This window comes from Apis mellifera, linkage group LG5 (genome assembly GCF_003254395.2).
Source record: "Apis mellifera strain DH4 linkage group LG5, Amel_HAv3.1, whole genome shotgun sequence".
NCBI lineage: Eukaryota > Metazoa > Arthropoda > Insecta > Hymenoptera > Apidae > Apis > Apis mellifera.
In genome coordinates, this window is record NC_037642.1 from 13,488,446 (window position 1) to 13,507,235 (window position 18,790).

The 18,790-nt window shown below is 31.6% G+C and overlaps 2 protein-coding genes across 12 annotated transcripts in view; one reads left to right on the plus strand and one right to left on the minus strand.

The window, feature by feature from the left end:
* On the minus strand, positions 1-3,849 carry LOC411125 (conserved oligomeric Golgi complex subunit 4). Of its 5 annotated transcripts, none has more exons than XM_026440991.1 (10): positions 3,730-3,849; positions 2,776-2,937; positions 2,289-2,604; positions 1,924-2,132; positions 1,646-1,841; positions 1,318-1,565; positions 1,013-1,238; positions 669-935; positions 412-597; positions 1-350 (listed from the first exon to the last, which is right to left on the minus strand). In XM_026440991.1, the coding sequence occupies exons 3-10, from the start codon at positions 2,589-2,591 to the stop codon at positions 93-95; spliced, it is 1,893 nt and encodes a 630-aa protein (XP_026296776.1). In that variant the 5' UTR covers positions 2,592-2,604; positions 2,776-2,937; positions 3,730-3,849; the 3' UTR covers positions 1-92. The 5 variants fall into 5 exon arrangements, with proteins under 5 accessions (XP_026296776.1, XP_026296775.1, XP_006570282.1 ...); XM_026440990.1 differs by having other exon boundaries at positions 2,740-2,937; XM_006570219.3 differs by having other exon boundaries at positions 2,289-2,663; positions 2,740-2,937.
* The window catches only part of LOC411126 (broad-complex core protein isoforms 1/2/3/4/5), a 23,385-nt gene continuing 8,417 nt past the window's right edge, over positions 3,823-18,790 (plus strand). For 3 of the 7 annotated variants that reach the window (XM_006570213.3, XM_006570216.3, XM_006570215.3), the window contains exons 1-5: positions 3,823-4,246; positions 4,496-4,690; positions 4,768-4,965; positions 5,083-5,593; positions 5,669-5,728. In XM_006570213.3, the coding sequence (XP_006570276.2) occupies positions 4,505-4,690; positions 4,768-4,965; positions 5,083-5,593; positions 5,669-5,728 (955 nt within the window). In that variant the 5' untranslated portion in view covers positions 3,823-4,246; positions 4,496-4,504. Of the gene's footprint in view, positions 4,247-4,495; positions 4,691-4,767; positions 4,966-5,082; positions 5,594-5,668; positions 5,729-9,093; positions 11,401-12,097; positions 12,558-14,248; positions 15,079-16,616 lie in introns of those variants that run through there. The other 4 variants (XM_006570212.3, XM_394600.7, XM_006570214.3 and 1 more) reach the window with 4 other exon arrangements.

Sequence of the window (18,790 nt, forward strand, 5' to 3'; positions counted from 1 at the left end):
TATTAAAATGATTGTTTGCCTCGAAATTTTATTTTTATTGATTATTTTTTATATTTTTTTATATACATATTAACAATATAATTGAATAGATATTAAAGTTTTAATCTTTTTAGATCTTCTGGACGAAAATCTATTCTCATAGACGCAATACGTCGAACTTCAGCAGGTGTTAATCTCCATGCTATTGCATCTGCACCACAATAATCTGCTAGTTCTTCCACTTTTTCAACACTTAATATAGTAGCTATTTGAGTTAATCGTGCAAACTTATCACGTACAGACCAAGAAGTAACAGCAGCTAAGTAACTTGCCAATGATCTTATTTCTTTATCAAGTATGAGACCTCCCGCCTGAATAATTTAATTGATTATTAAAAGAAATAAAATAAAAAATATCATAAAATATACATACTCTGTTAAACGTAGATTTCAATACAACTTTTTCTAAACGAGCTGTGACTTCAGCAGTAAGAAGACCAATTAAGGCATCATAATTAGATGTTGTTAAACTACCTTTAAAACTTTGAAGTAAACCTTCTAAATTCATAATTAAAGTTTGTACAAAAGGTTCTTCTGTTTCATATCTTAATAAATCATCCTATGAAATTTTATATATTTAATTTTATTCTTCTATATGTTATTACAATTATATATTAATATAATTTTTACCTCGTTTATATGATGATCTACAGATAAAAATGCATCGACCCAAGGTGTGACTCTTGGTTTGACAGCGCTTATTCGTAATTGTTCTAAGCCATAATCAGTAACAGCTCGCAAAATCGACATAACACTTTTTAAGCCAGATAGACAACTATCGATTTTACCTCTATCTTTACTTTGCATATTAGGAAATGTTGCATCTATTTCTGGACTAAGACTTTTACATAGCGTTTCGACATACTCAATACTTACATCAGTATTATTTAGATAAGCCTATATTAGATAGAAATACTTAAATGAATTAATATATAACAAATATTAAATAGTTTCAATATTATAATCAATTTTACCAAAAATGTTAAACGTGCGAGTTCTGTATCTGAAGTCTGTAAACGACCATGTTGTATACTTGTTGGAAGAAGAGCATTATAAGCTTGTGTTAAATCTAAATATCCTGCTGGATAACCTTGTCGTAATCGATTTCGTAATCTATTTGCAAATTCCCCTTCTAATATACCACAAGCCATATTAACAACAGCACAAACACCATCTATACTCCAACTTGACATAGAACGCCTATATGTGAAAATTTTAAAAATATCATAAATATATATTTATGATGTATAATACAGTGTAAATTTTTAAATTTTCTCACCTTATACATTTTTGTACTATAAAGAATACATCATCAACCATACTAGATGTTTGTTGATCTTGATCTAAAGTATCCATTCCTAATGCTTTATTTACACTTTCTTCAAGAAAATATCTTTCTAAAGCGAGATAAGCACTTAGAAGTTCTTGCATGCCATGTGCTAAATCAGAATTATTGATAATATTTTCGAATTCAGTTATTAAATCTTTGTATTGCACATCATTTGTTGTGCTAATTTCGATGTCATTCTATAATAAAAATGAAAAAAATATGATAATGCCATATTCTATGTTATCAATTTCTATGTTATAAAAAATATTTAACTTACTTTAACTCTTCTTTTTAAAAATCTAATGTATAATTCTGCACGTGAATGCATTATAGTAATTTCTCCCAATAATAAGTCAAAATCTTTAGGATTTGCCCTTTCAGAATTTGGTTTTCGAACATGCTCATTTACAATCTGTACTTTTTTAGATATATATCGGTGTTTCATAAATTCTGCAATAATCTTTTTAACTTGTCTAAATTTGATATAAATAATATAAAAAATAATGCATATTATTTTTAAGAATATACAGTTTTATATTAGTAAAAATAATATACCTATCACATTCTTTTTGTAAAATAGAAATAGTCATTAACAGTCTTCCAGGACCATAATATGTTTCAATTATTGGTTGGTGTATCTCCACAATACGAGCAATTCCTTCAAATAGTAATGTCATAGTATCAGAAAAGATAACTGATGCTCTTTTATCGTTACTTTTTATTTCCAAAGCTGCTTTTAAATTTTTTTGAGCTGTTTCTTGCAACTAATTGAACAAATTATAATAAATGATTTAATATATAATAATGAAACGAATTATAACAAAGTAAAAAGTATAAAGAATATATATACATAAAATTATATAATATACATAAAACATATAATATTTGAAAAACCATATAATTTACATATAATTTATTACCTTTGTGCATAAGTAACTACAAAATTTTTTAAGACCTTCAGTATGCATTCCTAATAAAGGAAATATTTTAAAAAATCTTTCAACAGAGGCAAGATCTTCTGATTTTACTGCTTCATCGAATTTATGAGTAACTACAGTTCTAAGTTGTAATGCAGCTTGTTGTAATGTAATCAAAGAAGAACTGATATTAGTGTGATCCATTAAAATATCTTCAGCTGTTCTTTCTAATAATTGTTGATCCATTGATAAATAACGATGAACATGTGCTGCACCTTGTTCATAGTCTTCATTACGTAATGCCATAGCTACTCCTTCACTACATAATTGTAAATCAAGAATGTCATTAACACGTCTTTGACATTCATATACTCTACTCTATAATATAATTATATATTATAAATAATAAAAAAATTATTCTTAATTATATAATTAATATTATAATTTAACTTACCCTTGCTAAATCTAATTGTCTTACTTTAGCACTTACATTTTCTGCTAATTCATTAGTACGTGTAATCATATTACAAAATTTTTCTCCTTCTGTACGTATTACAACTACATTAGGTAATACCTTACTTATATTTTGTAATTTCGCTTCTACATGACATTGTCTTGAAAGTATATTTTCTAAATTTTTTTCTATTTTAACCTGCAATTAAATAATTATTTTTTTCAATAAATGTAAACTAATTTTTAAAAATATAAAATAAAAATATCAAATTTAAAAAACCTCATCTTCTGATAATTTATTAAGTATTTGAGTTAGATTTTCTTCATTTAGAGACAAATCCATGATACACATTATATTGATAATGATAATAGTAAATTATAGAAATATTGATTATAATATAATAAATTTATTAAATACTCTCAAAGTACCATATTTATATTTACAATTTATATTTAAAAACAATTCCAAACTTAATTTTATTAAAAAATGAAATTTATATTAATAAGAAAAAAATAATTTTTTTATATGTATATAACTAGAATTTTTTAATTTATTATATTGTTTAACATATTTAAAACTCAATATAAATGATTAGGAAATTCAATAATGAAGTATCTTTTGCTTTATTTTTTTAAATTTACTTTTATTCCATTAGATTAATAATTTTAATCACTAAATTAACAAATGAATAATACAAAAGTTATATATTTTCATTAAAATTTTATTATAATATATTTTTTCGATTATTTATTTATAAAAATTTATTTTATTGTTTTCAAAGGAATAAAATAAACATAAAAAAAATATATTAAAATTGCATATTAATAACTAAATCAAACTACTTTTTTTTTTATAAAAGAAATGTTCTGGAAAACTTGTTACACTGATCAATTTTATCTATAAATTTTTATAATATAAAATATAAATAGACAAATAAAAATTGAGATCAGTTACAGGTATTCATGAATATCAGTATAAATGAAAATTCACCAATGACAACGCCTTTAAGGTGTTCTACACATGTATCGAAACGTCCCACGCATCGCGCGTGGTTTCTGTAGGAAGTTGAGTTCTTTCCGCGCATCTTACGCGTTTTCCTGAAGGAAAATGGCTACCAGCTGTCATTTAATCGAAAAGTGTAACTTGTAAAGTTAGTATAGGATTGTGTGAAAAATTATTTAACGTGTATAAGATTGCTTGGCGTGATGCAATTACATAACGTTGAAAACGTTTAGTTGATCGACGCCACTTTTCATCTCCATGCAGAACCCGTGAAACTTCTACAGTGCCATGAAATTTTATTCCAATTTACTGTTTACAGTTTTTATTTTTTGCGAAACATATCAGGACTAACAAGTCAGCGCTATTTCTCCATTTTATAAATAATTTAATCATTTCAGTAATCATTTTACAATTATTACTGAAAATTTAACCGCGCTATATATAAAAGACTACAAATTTTTTGATCTTACATTATTATTTTTGGAGCACATTAATTAAAAATACGGTAAATTATTGTTTATGAATCTTAGATATAAATTTGCGATATATATATATGTATATATATATATTATATATATACATATATATATGTGTATATATATATATATATATAACATATATATATATATATATATATAACATGACATATATATTTTCTGATTATTTTTTTTTATTTTTTTTGTAATTATATATATATTTTTAACATTCTCAATATGTTCTTTAACATTTAAGCAAAACTCTTATATTATTTCAGAAAATCAGCATGGGTTCGAGTCAACAATTTTCTCTTAGGTGGAATAATTATTTAAAACATATTACTTGTGCTTTTGATACATTAAGAACAGAAGAAGATCTTGTTGATGTAACTTTAAGCTGTGAAGGAAAAAGAATAAGAGCACACAAAATGCTTTTATCCGCATGTAGTACATATTTCAGAGATTTATTTAAGGTAAACTGAAATTAAAAATTATGTAATTTATTGATATTATCATATGCCAAAAATGAATATTATTTATTTTAATATAGGAAAATCCATGTCAGCATCCTGTTATAATATTTCGTAATGTAAAATTTGATGATTTGGCTGCATTAGTTGATTTTATGTATCAAGGTGAAGTAAATGTGGTTCAAGAACAATTAGCTAGTTTTTTAACAACTGCTGAACTACTTGCTGTTCAGGGTCTTACAGATGGTACAGGAAAAGATAATGATAGTTTAGTAGAGGTATGTTTCACACTCTTATTAAATATAACGAAACATTTTTGTTTAAATTAAAATGATATATTTCATAATTGATCTAAATGCTAAAAATGTATGATTGGTTTATGATTTATGTTTTAGGATGACATAGAAATTCCTAATGAACCTGAAATTCAACTTCAAAATGCTTCTAGTAAAACTGCAACAGATAAGAGAAATAAATCACCTTCATCTCCAATGTCTTATCACGCTGTCGATTTACAACCTGATGCTCCGCCGACTAAAAGACGAAAATGTAGAGAAAATGCAAATACAAATGCAGATAAGACTATAAGTAATGCTTTATCTGCAAAAGATTCTGAAAATAAGACTTCAGAAAATCAATCAACAACTGGTTCAGATCCTGTTGAAATAATTCCTCTAATGCCAAATTTAAAATTGGAAATGCCTGAATATCTAGTACAAGATGGAAGTAGCTGTAGTTACGAAGAACAGAGTTTAGGAGACAGTTCGCTAAATAAAATTGGTATAGAAGATACATCATCTAATACTCCTGATCACGATCAGAAGCCTGATATCACTCAAACATTTTACTCAAGTAACCAATCTACTTCAGATAGCTTGGATCTTAAACATCAAACAGCTGATGTTGGTAAGACTTTTATTATTTTTGTCTTTTTTTAATACATATAGAAAGATATTTTGCATAATTTTGTTTGTTAATTAGGACACTTGCTTTCAAAACCTAGTACTTCTGGAGAAAGATTAACGCAAGAAGCAGTACAGGGTAAGTGGTTTCGTTTAATTTATTATTTATCTTACTTCACTATGACATGTGATTTGATGCTATACCATATCTTTTAATATCTGAAAAAAATTTTAACAATTACTATAGAATTGTGATAAAAAAAAATATCAATAAAATGCAAATAACATAATTTCTATATTTTACTATATATAATAATTTTATAACGAATATGATAATATTTGATGCTTTAAAAACACAAAATTTTATTTTTTAATTAAAAGAAATGGCATTGCAAACTAATTTTGAATTTTGTATCCATATGTTATTAATATCGATATATTATAATGTTCTTATAAATAACTTTATAATTATTGATAAGATAATATTTTACTATTTTAATATTATTTATAAATATGAAAAGAATCACTTCTTTTTTATCATAAAATTATTCTTATCTTATAAAATTCTATGAATCATTTATATATTGAAACAGATTATTCGAATATGGATACAAAAATGATTTTTAGTCATATCTTTAAATATAACTTTCATTTACTTTGATTTATTATCGGAATTCGATAATAAATATATGCAGACTCGGAGGAAAATTAATTTTATTATAGTTAATTTAAAAGATAATTGCGTGAACTTTTTATAATATAAATTATATAAAAATTCATTATAGTGTACAATTTTATATTATTGTTACACATAAAAAGTTTGTTATCAATTCATAATGAAAAGACATAAGAAAGAAAAGAATTCAAACTACTTATAGTAATTCAATTAGATTGGGCAACAAGAAAATAAGAAACTTAATAAAAATTTTCATTTACAAAAGTTTCATTTGATAATCATTTATTTTTATACAAATATCAGGATCGGGTAATCAAACGATCATATAATAAAACATCTCGATACAAATGTCTTAAAATTATTTAAAAAAAAAAAATTAATTTTTTTGTTGTGAAAAAGTGTTACTTTATTTCTATTAATCATTTAACCATACTATAGTATACAATATGCATGGTTTTTGGATGTAAATGTATAGGCACTCGGGTGTAGGTTGAACTGTAGATATTAGTAAGCATTGCCAAGTGCTGTATGTGTGCCGACAATCATCAACATTCCCTTAATAACTCGTATAAAGCCACCACTACGTTCCTTCCGAGCACTAACTGTAAGCATATTTCTATGCATACACTAAAATATCTTTCAACGCTGGTATAAGGTAACTTTGAATCCGCAAAATTTTACAGGACACGCACGCACGTGTGTGATGCAAAATATCTCACATGTCGATATCACTTGCATGCAAATTTAATCTTAAATTAGTCCATTTTCTTGTCAATCACGAATATGTAATTAATGTAATTGAGATACCGATGAAAATTGAAAAAAAAAAAAAGAAAAAGAATACTCGACAATTCTTATATTTATCTATCGTGCAATTTCATATACCGAGTTTAACGTATAACCTATAACGATATTGTCAACACTTTTTTGTTACCGAATCAATATTTATATCGTTTTTCTTAATCTTTCGTTTTCGTTATGATTTGTAAAATTTTATCCTTTGATATTTAAGATTAATTTGCAAGCTTGTATTCATTTTTTTATATAAGAAAATTTCGTAGCCTTGCAAAACGACTAATTTAAAGTAGCAATGGTGGTGGTGCTGACGATAATGGCATGTTAACGATTCTTTTCTGTATTCGAATACATCTTGTTACTTATTCCTTCTTTTTATATATATATATATTATTACTTTCGTAAATTGGAAAAAATCAATATGGGTGCGTGGATATCCGATATATTCAAGTCGAATCAATAAACTCTTCGAACATGTTTATTTCTTATTCAATGAATTTTAATCGCCTGTGTAGGAAATTATTTTTGTCAAAATTAATTGTTCGTCCGTTCGTAGCATTACTTTTCGAAGCATTATAAAATTCGAATTGTTCCTCAAATTATTTTTTAACGCGACCCGATCCGAAAATACGTTTTTAGTTTGTTTGAAAATGAAATTTCGACAGGTAGGTAAGCAGAAAACATCTTTATATTCATCGTTTGATTGTTCAAGCAGGAGCATGAATAAGCGCGAGGTTAAGTAAAGATAATTACATTTTTGCGTGCGTATAGAATAGTATACAAAACAGGAAGAATTTGAAATGTTTCATTCGAAAATAATAGAGAATCGAATTTATCGTGTACAATTCATGTGTAATTTTTCAAGCGTTCAAAATAAATAATAATTATTGTAAATAACGATTTAAACGATACAAGAATCGATGTTTGTTTGTATTATTGTTATATTAACGCGCGAAATTGATGCGATCGAATTGATGCCCTACATTATTTATTAAAACTATTTGTGTGTGTGTGTGTGTGTGTGTGCGCGTGGACTACTTTCCTTTACTCGCACAATAAGCGCTTAACATCTTATGACTCGACGCGAATCGATATAAATTGTATACCGACGCATCGTCCTCTGTCAACAAATTGACGTGCCGAATCGAAGAATTGAATTATCTATCTCAAGACAACAACGAATCTTCCGTCGATCGATTTTCTTCAAACTTGTAACCGCTATCGATACACGAGTATTTGTCGGAATGTTGTGTTCTGTATACGAAAACAAGCAAGCAATGTTTCACGATATTTTATCCATCTATTTAAGCACACATTGTTATTTCGCGTTTTCACGCGAAGATCGTTGAAGCGCAGAGAGTAAAACGTGCACATGCCCGAGCAGAAAGTAGAAAGAATACGAAAAACGAGAAAAAAAGAATATTTCCAATCGGCCGAAGCACGTAAAAATATAAAAAAAAAAAAAAACTAGAGAGGAAAAGAAAGACGTGAAAAAAAAAAAAGAAGCTGATTTTTTCGATGATCGAAAAGAAAGGAAAAAAAATGATTCATCGAGGATTTAATGTTTTTGAGTGTAAAGGAGAAGCAATCGCGATGAAAAAAAGAGAGAAAACAAAAAAAAAATATATATATATAGAAGCGAAATGCGTTGCAACTTGAAAGGAACGGAGGGAATCTAGGGAGTGAGGGCAGAGTGAGAGAGGTAGGGAGTGGAAGGAGAGAGAGATTCGATCGACGGTGTCCGAGAAGAGAAAGGAGGAAGGAAAGAAGGGTGATGGAGAGAAAGAGAGAGAGAAAGATTCGGCTAGCACCTGGCAATGCTACATTTCCATCTAAATACACGCATACACGTACGAAAATATACTCGTGGGTATTGGTATCGCTGATACTCTAGACTGGCTTTTCACGGCTACGGGATTGGTTGGTGCTGGGATTGGTCGTTAAAGAAATTTTGTTTACTAATGGTTGGCTGCATGTGCACATATACTTAAGAATTGACTAACCGAAGTGTTTGGCCAATGTGTTTTCTTCAGGAGGGATTACGTACGTATCTGGTCAGCCGCATAGCCTCAGCAAAGCAAACGGCCACGGAAAAGTATGTGTACACTGCAAGCAGCGCGGAATGGTCACATCACGTGGAAAGCTCAGGCAGACGCGCTTCAAATGTTGGCCCTGCAATGCCTGTTTGTGCCGCTGGCCATGTTTCGTCGATTTTCACAAAATGCGCGCCATCCCGCACATCCCGCCCCCATAGCACCAACTCGCCCCCTCCGATTGCCCACAGTTAATATCGTTACTCGACTAATTGTACCCTTCGCTTTTTCATTTTTTTTTTTTTTTTTTTTTTTTTTCTTCTCTCTGTTATACATCTGCGACCGAGGAAAAACGACGAGTGAATCGATAACGGAAAGACGATAGGAGGACGAGAACGAAAGAAGAGAAAGAGAAAAAGAGGGAGAAAATAAGCATTTTTTTTTTTTTTTTTTTCTTTGTTTCTTCTTTTCTCCTCTCACTTTTTTATACCGAAAATATTATATATAATTTCGGTCAAGTTGTGTACGCTTGTTGTGTATATTTATTATTTAGGAAACGTATAATTTTTTTTCTCTCTCTCTTTTTTTTTTTTTTTTCTTCTATTTTTATTTAAAACTCTTTTTTCCTTCTGTTTCTGATGCGCTCGTGAATATAATTTTGTTATCCCGCTTTCGTACTACTTCACGTTTTTCTTTAACGGTCTTAATCTCTTATGTACCTTGTGATCGTCGAGTTTATCGCGCAAGATTATTGGGTGCGATGTGCGTTTTGCGTGTTCTTTCGATGCGAATGCGTGATCGGTTTGCACATTACCTTTTCGTCGAAACAACTAGGGTAGATGTACTAGGGTTATATATATATATAAATATATATATATACATCACGCGTAATGCGTTTAGGTGATAATTTTTTTTTTTTTTTTTTTTTTTTAATCTTCTCAATCGTTTCAACGCAAAGTTATGCGCACGTTCGAGAATGTGAGAATATTTTATTTTCTGGTCTTTCTGCTGGACATAGAGGCTGTTTCGTGAAGAAAGCAACAGTGAACACTCGTTTAAAAACTCGTATCGTACTTCGAACGTGATCTTGCTTTAATCGCAAGTATCGTCCATTTATCGACTATATTTTTTATAATGTAACGTTAGTTGACAATTTAGCGTTTTATTTATAACTCGTATATAAGTCGTATAAATTGTCAGTCAGCCGATAATTATTATTATTATTATTATTATTATTATTATTATTATTATTATTATTATAAAAACGGACATTTCGACCGTTTGTATTTTATATTTGATACGACTTTACTGTGCGCGACGATTTATTATATGTCTCGTTATTTAATTTAATTTTCATTTCTATACTATAAGACTGCGACGAGTCTAATAAACTCGTTATCAATTCATACGATAATGCTCTACTAGGCTTTTTCTCGACGGTACTTACAATTATTAATATAATATGCATAAGGTATACAAATTATTATTTTTTTTTTTTTTTGGCACGTTCTAGCGGGCAGATCTAATTCGTCCATTTTTTTTTTTTTTTAAAGTATGTTTATTCGACTACTTACTTTTCACCCGTTTATTTGCGCAATTTATAAAATCCCGATGTTGCAAATCGTATTACGCTGTTATCATATCATTTTAATTATCGTACGCGTACACTCGTCGTGAGTGGCTCGAAATAATCATTCTGTCGATTCAGAGACTACGAGAGAAAAAAAAAAAGAAAATATTTTACATAAGAAAATTTATGTAAAACGTTTATCGTTAATCGTTATCATTCTCCGTTCTTACGTTCCGAAGATCTCGTAATATTAAGTAATATTAATAATATGCTGAATCGTGTTGAATGAATGCTTTTATGTATCTTATGTATGTATTTCATGGACTTGATCGTTAAGACGAGGAATAACAGGTACAGCGTGCTTTCTGGTACAAGTACTTATATTATAGACTGAAATTTCATCGTTGCACGCATATTTCGCAAATATCATCGAAACCGATTGATAAATTAAGGTTTTTTTTTTTTTAATAGCGGTAATAGATTTTTATTAAAAAAAATCAATTTTATCGCGATTGAAAATTTTTATACTCGAATTTTTACGCTCGAAATTAAAATTAAAATTAAAATAATTGATAAATAATTTCGCGAGATAATATTTCGCGAGACAATTGGTCAGTATATTAGAAAGCGTGAAACGCGAAAAAAAAAAGAAAGAAATTTTTGTAAAAAAAAAAGAAAGAAATTTTTGTAAAAAAAAAAAAAAAAATATTTGGTTCTACGAGAAAGAAATTGTGGAACAATAACACGTGCGAAACTTATAATAAAAAAGTGAATCGATGTGATATTGTAAATCGAAGAGACGAAGTTTACCTTCCTTGGTAAAAAACCCCCACGTGGACGTCCTTCTGAAGGATAATAACGTAATGAGTAGACGAATGGGGAGAGACGAAGATGGCGGGAGGGAAAGAAACATGTTTCGATACGTGTGTACAATTACCGTAGGTATCGTGTGTGATTGGTTGTTTTTCGGTGTATTTCGTATCAGCCTGGGGCCTTAGCGGGCTTGAATCTTTTTTTTTCGGTGGTGTCGTATGCTCTCTGTCTTTCTACATATATATATTTTATATATATATATATTTACACACACACATATATATATATATATATATATATGATTTAATTATTAGACTTAACCCAATTAGCTTGAGCTTTGAACGCACATCGTGTCAAGTAGCGTGGCTGTTCGGAATTATTCGAGAGAGAGAGAGAGAGAATGGGAAGAAAATTTAAGATTAATCTTCTAAGAAAAACGCGTTCGCGGTGAGAGAAAGAAAATAGATAAAGTAGAAAACTGTAATACCGACCGATTGCGCGTAAGAAACAGAAGAAACGAAAGATATCGGAAGGATCGATATCTAAGTTTGCATACGCGACAGTGTGTTGTTCTTGGTTAATAATATAGAGGTGATCTTGTGTGTTTGTGTTTATTTGTAGAACGAGCAGGAGATACCGGAGGGGGCGGGGGTGGTAGCACCGGTCCTGCAACCGCGGACCTCGTCTCGGACGATGACTACGGTCAGTCCACGGATACAGAATTATTGTTTCGCTGTAGAATTTGTTGGAAAGGTTTCAAGCATCCGATGTCGTTGACACTGCACAAGGACTTGCATACGGGGCAAACCAGGTGCCCAATTTGTCAGCGCATATTCAGTCGAAGTTACGACATGAAGGCTCATTTGCTGCGCATCCACAAGTGCACGTTCAGTGTCGACGCTAAATTGAACTTTCGAAAGTGAATCGCCTCGCGAACATGTCGATACATATTGTCGCGCGATACTGTTGATCGATTTATCGGCGGTCAAGCGAAGAAGCGAACCACCTTCTCATTTTTTTTTATCCGCTCTAATTTTTTTTTTTTTTTATTGCTATTATTACATGTTACATGTACATATTATATCGCTTTTTTTTTTTTCATCGCTCAACGGTATCCTATCCAATCGATTTTAAAGCTGTTCTCTCACAGTGAATCTTTGTTTTGTACTTTTTTTTTTTTTTTCCTTTTTTTTTATACGTACTATTTCTACACATATTTATCGTTTGCATTTTTCATTTTTATTTTTTTTTTATATACATATATACATATATAGTTAAGCCTGTGAATAGAAAACGAGAGATTTTTCGCAAAAAAAATCGATCGGTTTAGCATGGTCCTTATAATACGCCGTTAAACAGACTGATATTAGAAGACTCGAACGAAGTGCCATCAACGACAGATGACGCGAGAAAAGTTCCTCGAAGAGAAAAACGATTATTTTAGAAAATAAGCGAATCGACCGATACTTTTCTTTACTCGTGTCCGAGTAATATAAAATATAAAATAAGATTCGATCTTACTTAACTAGTTTCTTTCCTATTTTTTTTTTTTTTTTCATTTTTGTTTTTATTTTGTTTTGTTTTGTTTTGTTTTGTTTTTTTTTTTCTCTCTTTTTTTTTTGCTTCGAAACAGATCCGCGTGTTTTTATTTCGTAAAACGATCGATAACGAACTCGTTCCAGATATAATTATGAGAGAAATGCGACTGTTGTTGATGCGATGCGCTATATTGGTTTAATTTTTATGTTTGCACGTTAATACATCGTATCTTTATTTATAGTTGAAAATTTTACCTTATTATTATTATAGGATGTTTGTATACGATTTTACTTAAAAAAAAAAAAAAAAAAAAAAAAAAAAAAAAAAACAATCTCGAAAGATATATCTCATTTGATATCTCATATCGCATTTGAATCACTTTGTCAGGAAATTCCAATAAAACTTTCCAAAAAAAAAAACCGATATAACTTGTTTGTTTCACACACGTTCACAAAGATTATTATAATCAAAAATAATCTCTATCATGCAATGTTTCGATTACATATTTCGATCCGTCCGTATTACCGCAGCTGTCGAATATCAAACAATTGCATAAATGTTAATATTTGCAAGCTTGTTTTGTTATTATTCCGATATTCGGACAAAATGTCCTTTCTTTGTTTTCTTTAACTGGACGCTTCGTTGAACATGCTTGTGGGAATTTTTTTCAGCTCGTAATGGCTACACAGAAGATACACACACTCACATTTCAAACGCGTAAAAACTGTGACGGTTATTTTTATGAAGATACGCGTTATATATATATATATGTATATGTTATATATATATATATATATATACACGCGATCGTTGTTCCCCCAAACACCAATACTCGCTTTCCTGCCTTTTAACCGTCGTATCTCGTCGTATTCCCTTAAAAATCGATCCTTATCCCTACTTCTCTATTATTTATATATGAGAGAAACTCAAACTTTCGCCGTGTCGAAATATTCGTCCAACAATTTATTTTCATCTTATCGGGGGAAAAAAAAAAGAAAAAAAAAAAAAAAGAAAATTGGCCTTGGAAAATTAAATAACGTGATTAAAAAAAAATAATAAATAGCAGAGCAAGGATAGAAAGCAACAACGAACAATGCCAGAGAAAATATTAAAAAAAAAAAAAAAATCTCGTTTTCAAGATTCGCAAAACGCAAATGCAAAAACCGGTGAAATTTTATCACATAAGTATGAAGCTGTCTGTGTGTATGGGAACACTTTGGATTGTGTGCGCAGAATCTAAGCACGATACAACGCCTATTGGGAATCATCACGTGCATCGACACGAGCTACATCAGGAGCAGCAGCAACAACAACAGCACCAGCAGCAGCAACAACAACAGCACCAGCAGCAGCAGCAGCAGCAGTATCATCACCAACAGTCGCAACAACAGGAACAACATTTCCAACAACAACAACAACAACAGTCGAGCCTCGGTTACGAGCGGGTCAGACGTAGATCTAAGCCTCTTCACGATGAAAATGGCCGTTGGGTGTGCGACGTTTGCGGTCGCACTTATAACCGTGGTGATTCCTTGGCCCATCATCGTAGTATACACAGGGGCGATACGATCTGCCCGATTTGTCAGGCTGTTTTCACACGAAAATACACGATGCGTTGTCACATGTTAAATGTTCATGGTGTTAAATAGCACGAGATTACACGAGATTGAAAAGATTCGTAGATTGAAAATAAGGAGAAAAAAGAAAAAAAAAGAAAAAAAAAAAAAAATGTACACCATAGGCTGTGGATTCGCCATTCCGAATTCGTTATACACAGGGATATACTGTGAAAATTAACTACGTATTTCGATGCGAAATTCATTTGCATCTACTTTTCTTTCTTTCTCGAATTTTTGCTTTCGATCGATTTTTCTTTCCTACTTCGTTCGTTCGTTCGTCGTAAACGATCTACGCGCGCGTCAAGTATTTATTATATATCTTATCTAAATGGCAATATAACCGTGCATGAAAACGCGACACCTTTTACGATTTATCGTTAAATTTGTACATATCGTGTACATAATAGCTGTAAGAATATGTACAAAAAAAAAAAAGAATCGGAATCTTCTTGCTATTGTTTTATCATTTTGCGATAGTTTTTTTTTTTTTTTAATTACTTAATTTTTTACATTTTTATTTTTATTTGGAATTTGCGCAAAGGGAAAGAGAAGAGAACGAAAAGAAACTTACTTTTCTTCATGCTCCTGAATTCGATTAATAATTCCAATTTTGGTGCACTGGTCATTGCTACGTCGTCTCTTTCCTCGTCAATTCGGAGAATTAGGAGAATTTCTTGTTTCTTTTTCTTTCCTTTTTTTTTTTCTTTTTCTTTTTCAACAAGAAACTCTCGTTATCGAACCAATACGTAAAAAAAAAATCATTCCATCGTAGCTTGTAAAAAAAAAAAATGACGAGATATCATCGTCGCTCTTCCTTTTTGTACGTATATACATGCGTGAGGTGGAAAAATAAAAAGTATCGTATAAGATATTTTCCTTTTTTTTTTTGTTTCGTCTTTTTATTTCTTTCTCTCTTTTTTTTTTTTCATTTTTCTTTTCGTCGATGTCTTCGAAAATGTCGAATCGATCCTCGATTCGTCGCTCGATATTTTTTTTTTTTTTTATCAATTTTGCCATCAGATCCACATACATAAAAAAAAGAAAAGAACACACCATATTGCTCAAAAGGAATAAATACATGATTGTCGGTTCACTGCGCACAACAGGCAGTTTTTACGAATATTCACACACACACACACGCACGCAAAAAAAAAAAAAAAATCAAATTTCTTGTATACTATACATACAAGGTAAACGTGTGATCACACCGTAATTACGAAATGCTTGTTTTTGTGAATTGATTTTTCAATTGCATTTTCTAACTGCAACCGATACCGATACCATACCGATCATCAGGAATTTTTATATATATATATATATATATTTCTTCTGCATGAATATTGAAAACATTTTTCTTTTTGTACGTAAAAAATACAATTGTTTTGTTGTCGTTTCAAACGTTGTATCCACAATATTATTATTCACCGTATTCAGCATGATTACTCCAAGAGTTTACAGTTGCGTGTTTACCATCTCGTGGTTGCTCCTCCTTGTACAACTCATCGTGTGTGCTGCCTTTTCTTTACCGTTTAACTCCTCGACCTGTTCATACATAGATCGAGGAACGAGTATGCGTAGTAGTAATTGATGAGAACAGTAGGTGGAGAGAGAGAGAGAGAGAAGGGAAGGTATATAAAAAGGTGTAATTGAAAAAAATTGGGAGAGAGAGAGAGAGAGGGAGAGAAAGAGAAGAGTGAAAGTGAGAGAGAAAGAAGGAAAGCGAGTAAGCAAGAAAGAAAGAAAGAATGGAGAGGAAAGGGAAAAAAATTAGCGAGAGAGAGAGAGAGAGAGAGAGATTGGGTGCAAAATATATATATATATTTTGTATAACGTTTGTATTATTGATTTTCTAAGATCGTTTCGCAAAGACGGTACGCAAAGAGGTTAAAAAAAAAAAAAAAAAAAAAAAAAAAATGTGAGTGTTGGCACATGTGACGACATGGGCGTGTATGTACTACCATGAACGTTTATATCTGATTTAGATTCTCGTACGGTGGTCATCGAACAGCCGTCGCATTCGTGCAAACTCTGCGGTAAAACGTTTTGGAATCGGGACTCGATGTACAAACACATGAACATGCACAAAGGGACGACTCAGTGCCCGGTGTGCCATAAAGTGCTGAGCCGCACGACACACATGAAGCGACATTTAAAAAATCGGCACGGTTGGCTAGGCGTGGGGACGACCGCCGCAGCCGCCGCAACAGCAGTTGCTAACGCCGCCGCAGCAGCAGCAGCAGCAGCAGCAGCAGCCGCAGCCGCAGCCGCCGCCGGGAATGGAGCCGGGACAGGGGGAGGAGGAGGAGGAACCGCGTCCGCTAACGCCGTCCCTGGTGTCGTCCCCGTTGTATCCGCTGTCAGCGGCGCCTCCACGCCGCCCGACGCCTCTGTCACCACGCCTCTGCCACAGCCTATTTCCGTCTCCTCCACTGCGATCGCCCACCAAAACGTCGGAAGTCCCACCGCTGGTCTCGAGCCTAACGCCACCTACACCACTATACGCATCAGAGAGAGCAGCGTCGAGAGAATCACGTCTAGTCCTATTCCTTAGTGCGAGCATATCCTGCCCAACCCGTCGTACGCCCGTCGACGTAAGAGAGGATAAACAATCCCTTCTCCTATTTCTCTTATCTCCCTCCCCCCACTCCACACACCTTCTTTCCTCGCTTTGTTTTCTTCTTCATTCGTCCCACTCCTCTCCTCGCGTACGCGTATCGTTTTCGATCCAAGATCGGAAAGAGTTTTACATATATATATATATATATATATATGTAAGGTTAGGTTATAAGGAATGAATTAACGAATATGGTGGTGATCAACGATGTAAATAATACAAGCGAACGGTGTTTAGCTCGAGGTCGAGTTTGTTCGAGAGAAGGGGATACGTTTGTTAATTTTTTTGTTTTTTTTTTTTTTATTCGCAAGTAATAATTTTCTCATCTCGGAAACGCGATGCGTAAAAATATCTCTCTAGTCGTCGACGGGAAGCCTGTTAAAGAGACGCCTGTCTTACACTTTTCACCCTAGTCATTTATACGCATATACGAGTATATGTGTATATGTTAATGTCTAATCTATATCTGTATATGCATACATACGAAAGAGGAGAAGAAGACGGTGTGTAGAGAAGAGAAGAGAGAAGAATGGAAGAAGGAAGAGAGAAAGAAAAAAAAAAAAGAAAAGAAAAGAAGTAGATTTCTTCGCGTGCGAATTATGATTACCAGGAGGAGAGTAAACCTATATTATTAACCTTTTTTATAACCAAAGACATGCTATAGGAAAGAAAGAAAAAGGCAAATTATTTTATCTAGTCAAATGAGTTCGGTACTTAATAGCGTGTAAGGAGGAATGTGCATCTTTCTTTGTACGATCGATCAAGAGTATACATAATGTTCGCGTGCTATCCTGAAAGTGGTAGATCAATTGTGAGACTGAGCAAAAAAAAAGAAAAAAAAAAAAAAAAAAAATATGTACGATCGTTTTCGAGGCTTCGATATGTTTTTTTTTTTTTTTTTTTCCTTTCTTTTTTAAGCTAAATAATCTTTCCGACTGACGACTTTCAGCGAATAACCTCGACGAAAGTTTCGTAACCGACTATCGGTATATTCTCTTTTCCGCGTACGATCGGAGCAAGTTCGTAATAAAAACTTTCCTCGAGGCGTGACTAATTCGTAATAGATGTCTACGTTGCCACGGATGCGTAAAACGTATCCAATCGTCGATCGAAACCATACGATCTTAAATATATATATATATATCGAAGAAACGTGCCATTTTCATTGCTCTATTTTTTTTTTTTTTTTTTTTTTTTTTCTTTTCTTTAAGCAAAGAATACGCGAAACTCTTCGCGTTTTACGGCCAACCTGTTCTCCGCATTGGCAGTCGAGTTGGCTTTCGAGTTGCTCATTTGTTCGTTTATCCCTGGATTAAAATTTGGCCATAATAATACATATACGTTTACGATATTGATTATATACTCATATGTACTATTTTAGTTATAAGCTTGCTCGGAAGCTTGCCGAATTTCGTGTTCACGAATATGTACGTACTACCAACTGATTATTATTTACGGAATGTAAATAGAATTTTATTTTCGTTTACATCTATATATATATATACATATACTATATATATATATATGGAATGTAAAACTCTA